The sequence below is a fragment of the Coregonus lavaretus genome (assembly GCF_964263955.1).
Source record: "Coregonus lavaretus genome assembly, chromosome: 27".
NCBI lineage: Eukaryota > Metazoa > Chordata > Actinopteri > Salmoniformes > Salmonidae > Coregonus > Coregonus lavaretus.
Genome location: NC_140014.1, coordinates 16,876,524 through 16,880,438, shown reverse-complemented (window position 1 = coordinate 16,880,438; position 3,915 = coordinate 16,876,524). Strand labels below are relative to the sequence as shown.

The window sequence follows — 3,915 nt, the reverse complement described above, 5'->3', positions numbered from 1 at the left end:
AAAGATAAATTCCCCTCCTTTCTGTGCCACTTTACGCAACACGTAGGCTGTCGTGCCTCTCCTTACCAATGTTAAGTGAATGTATTCAATAAATCTAATAGGAGGTAGTTAAGACACGCAAACCAAAACGTAATTTCTGAAACACAGCATTTTATTAAAATCCTTATAAAAATCGGTATATTTCCCCATCAGCGCGCGATTGAACTGTTATTCACATAATCATATGGGATCTGTTACTACAGTCATGACAATTTCGCCACAAATTCTCCCTTCTTTTTTAATTGGAAATATGTATATCTCCACTTATACGATCCTGCATGTTTCTGGTTGGCAAACAATTACGACAAAGTATTTACAAAAAACAAAGGGAAAAAAGCTAAAAGTTGCCAATGTTTATTCATGGCCATAAATATTTTCGGTCCATTGTAAAAGAAGCAAGAAATCTTCTATAATTATAAAGTGGTTCTGCACGTGCTTATAACACGAAGGACAAAAAGAAAACATTTCTACAACACACAAACATACTTTACAAAATTTCACAAGAGCATTGACATTCTTAAATCTAGGGAGAGGCTGGACCCAGTTCTCTTAACGAAAACATGTAAACATGGCGCACACATTAGCCCCCCCAAAAAATGGTAAATAGGCCTATGGGTCAAGCTGCAAAATGAAAAGTCTTTATTTTGTAGTGAACCCCCTATCGTGCTCTTAAAGGGCAGCCCCGCCAGTCTCTACTAGTTCACCAAGTCCACTGTTGCGTTTGCATCAAATGATGTGCTGAAGGGAATTGTGGCGTGGTGGCGGCGCTGTACTGAGCATTATATTGCATTTGATGAAGGGTCTGGGCGCTATATGCCGAGAGAGGGAATCCAGCCTGAAATGTGGCCGCCAAGTCCTGAGCTTTAAGAGTATGACAAGGCTTTCCATCCCTGACTAAGACAGGCACGGCCACCCGCCGGGGAGAGGGGAGATGGGTCACTTCCATACCTTTTTCAGCGCGCGCTCTCTTCATTTTGTACCGATGATTCTGGAACCAAATTTTCACTTGAGTTGGTGTCAGGCGAATCAAACTCGCGAGGTGTTCTCTCTCTGGCGCGGAAAGGTATCTCTGTTGCCTAAACCGACGCTCAAGTTCGTACGTCTGTGCCTTGGAAAACAGCACTCTTCTTTTTCGCTTCTTACCGGAGTCGCTGCCGTTGCTTGAAGTTTCCTTGTCATTGTCTGGCGATTCGTCCGCGGAGGGTTCTGGGGACTTGGCTGAGTCTTGAGAACTAGCTGATAGACCATGCACTGCGTGGGAGAGACAAAATACAACTGTTAAAATTTGTTTCTCGACTGAAGTGTACCTGCCAAGCACTTTTTCAAAGCAACATGTTAAAGTAACGCACTTCGTTTGTAGGCTACAGCCAAAATACAATGTTAATAGCTCATATCGTTTTTTATGTTGGGACCCACAATAATGATTCCCATCAGTCCCCAAAGAAAGTGATTCACTGAAGCAGCAACACCATGCATTGTCTGCCTACAAATCCTCATCATGCTAAAATGTAATACACACTGTCAAATTTCTGAAGACGATGTTATGTGGCTTAATAGTCGATGCATGTACAAGTCTCTATCGATCATATTCGAACCACTTAGTATAAATAGAGTAAATATTATATTATTTCAATTGTGGTAACGCCTTAAGTAGAGCGCAGCAATCAATGCACGGTGAATAAAGATGAATGCTGCACATCATTCAAGGGCACCATTGAGCCCAGACACTAAGGAAGAGAGATTCTGCATTCAATCAAGTATAGATTGGATAACATATATATGATGCGTTCTCACTCACAAAACAGGCAGATAAAGTCTTAACACCAACAGTAAGTGCATTGCAAATGAACTTAATATTCTTAAAGAGTACTTACGTGAATATTGGATACTGTCCGTGGTGGCAAGCCATCTTGTGTAAGGATTGTCACTACTATCATAAAAGGGGTTCTTTATAGGCAGATTCTGAACGTTTTCTAGAGGACTTTGCACCAAAACTCCAGTGTTTTTTGTTGTCTCCGATCCCTCGTTATCTTCCTCCGGTCCAGTGATAGATCCTTCTTCATCATTCGTGTCAGGGAGGTCCAAAATGTCCTTTACAGAAAAGCCCGTCTTTGTGTTGGTTAACGACATATTCTGGGGAAATTAATGCAGGAAAGTTGCTGCACCCGTTTGGCAATCCGCTGTTTTAAAACACAAAACACAATCGCTGTTCAGAAAAAAGGATCTCTCAGTTCCGTTCTACGTTGAACTACAGTCAAAGCAAATCATAAGCCTCTGTCGATAAACATTACCTAACCAAGTAGCAGAGGAATCAGTTTTGTAAGTCCAGGAAGAATGCCAAAGTGGCTGAAGTGCTATATCTGGCTCATGTATACTGTGCTACTGCTGGGTGCTAGGGGGAAATAAGCCATTACTGGTCCGATCAGTCCATATAAGGTTGGTCTCAACACATGAACCTGCAGTGAAAAAGCATTAAAAACGCAAAAGGTTGGCCACGTGTGGGCGGGTCTTGGGAGTCAAGTGGATGAAGACAGTGTTTGCAGATGTGAAATTGTGGGTTTTGGGCAGATCCGAGCCTCTACCATTGGTGCTTCAGAACATGATGAGTGGTATAACGTGTCAATTAATTACAAAGATGGGGAGGGCCTTTTTTACTCCCTATTTACATACAAAGGACCTCCAAGTAGCTTTACACTCTGAATACTTGAAAGCTCGTTTTAACAAATTGCTCCTGAAAAAGCTTTTGCCTTATACTCTCCGCATATATCAAATATTGAATCATTAAGCTGGAAAACGGATTTTTGATGGTTTGTACAAAACTGTGGTCTGGATGCTAGTTCGATAACCTATTCATTTCTATCATATTTTATCTCCTAAATAAGACATTGTTAGAATTTGTAACACTAATTTATGTAAACCATTTTAGTCAATATTTTGGTTCAGGCTTAGGGACAAGGGGCTTAAATGAAATAAATCGCATTCTATTTGTTTGGAAAACATCGATCGGATATAATAAGGGCAATGAATGCTAACCTATAGACAATAATACTATTGATGAATAGCCTATAATAATAATAATAATAATAATAATAATAATAATAATAATAATAATAATAATAATAATAATAATAAATAATAATAATAGTATTAATAATAATAATAATAATACATAGTAATAATAGCAGCGTTTTAGTCGAGATGAAGAATAGCCTAGTGTTTATGCAGGCTTTTAAAGACTATATTCTAATCTTGACAATGATGGTTTTTAACGTGCTATTGAATTGAACAGAACAGGTTCTCACAGCATGCTCTAAGAACTTTTTTAAACACATTTTTCCAATTGCATTATTATGAAATTGCTTCGATGTGCGTTTTCCCCCCAGAACACAGCAGCGTATTGTTTGTGCAGGCTCCTTCGACGTGCTTTATAAGTGATCCATCGTCACCTCTTTCATTGAAAGCGAAGTAGCATTGTAGATTCGTTTATTTTCCTCCCTTCAATACTTTTTTTTAGCTTCCCCTCTCTCTGCTGTTGCCCCTCTGCCTCCTATCTAGTATGTGATGTGGGTGACAATGTTGCACGTTTCTAGCAAGTCCTCTGCGCATCCTGGGTGGTCGGACCCGGCCAAACACAAATACAAACCGATTGCTAAGCTGCAGACAATGGGGGAAATGTAGACAAATGTCCGGCTCCTGTTGGAAGCTTTAGTCTGGGTGCAGTTTTTTCATTTATTTCAGTGGTGAAATAATGGATGATTGACGCCCCTGTACAATGCTTTCTAACTGTTTGGAATAAATCTGAGGTTGTTCCTAGTTGTCATGGCATTCAACTGCTTTCAATGGACTATCTCTTCATTCCGTCCTGAATCCTTCCAC

The 3,915-nt window shown here is 39.9% G+C and overlaps 1 protein-coding gene across 2 annotated transcripts; it reads right to left on the bottom strand.

Annotated features, from left to right (window-relative positions):
* Positions 1 to 739: 739 nt before the first annotated feature.
* Positions 740 to 2,169, bottom strand: LOC311102492 (homeobox protein Nkx-2.2a; the record flags this gene model as incomplete). 2 transcript variants are annotated; one of them, XM_084143850.1, is made up of 2 exons in its annotated part: positions 740 to 1,314; positions 1,914 to 2,169. In XM_084143850.1, the coding sequence occupies 2 exons, from the start codon at positions 2,167 to 2,169 to the stop codon at positions 740 to 742; spliced, it is 831 nt and encodes a 276-aa protein (XP_083999976.1). The 2 variants fall into 2 exon arrangements, with proteins under 2 accessions (XP_083999976.1, XP_083999977.1); XM_084143851.1 differs by having other exon boundaries at positions 740 to 1,290.
* Positions 2,170 to 3,915: the final 1,746 nt, after the last annotated feature.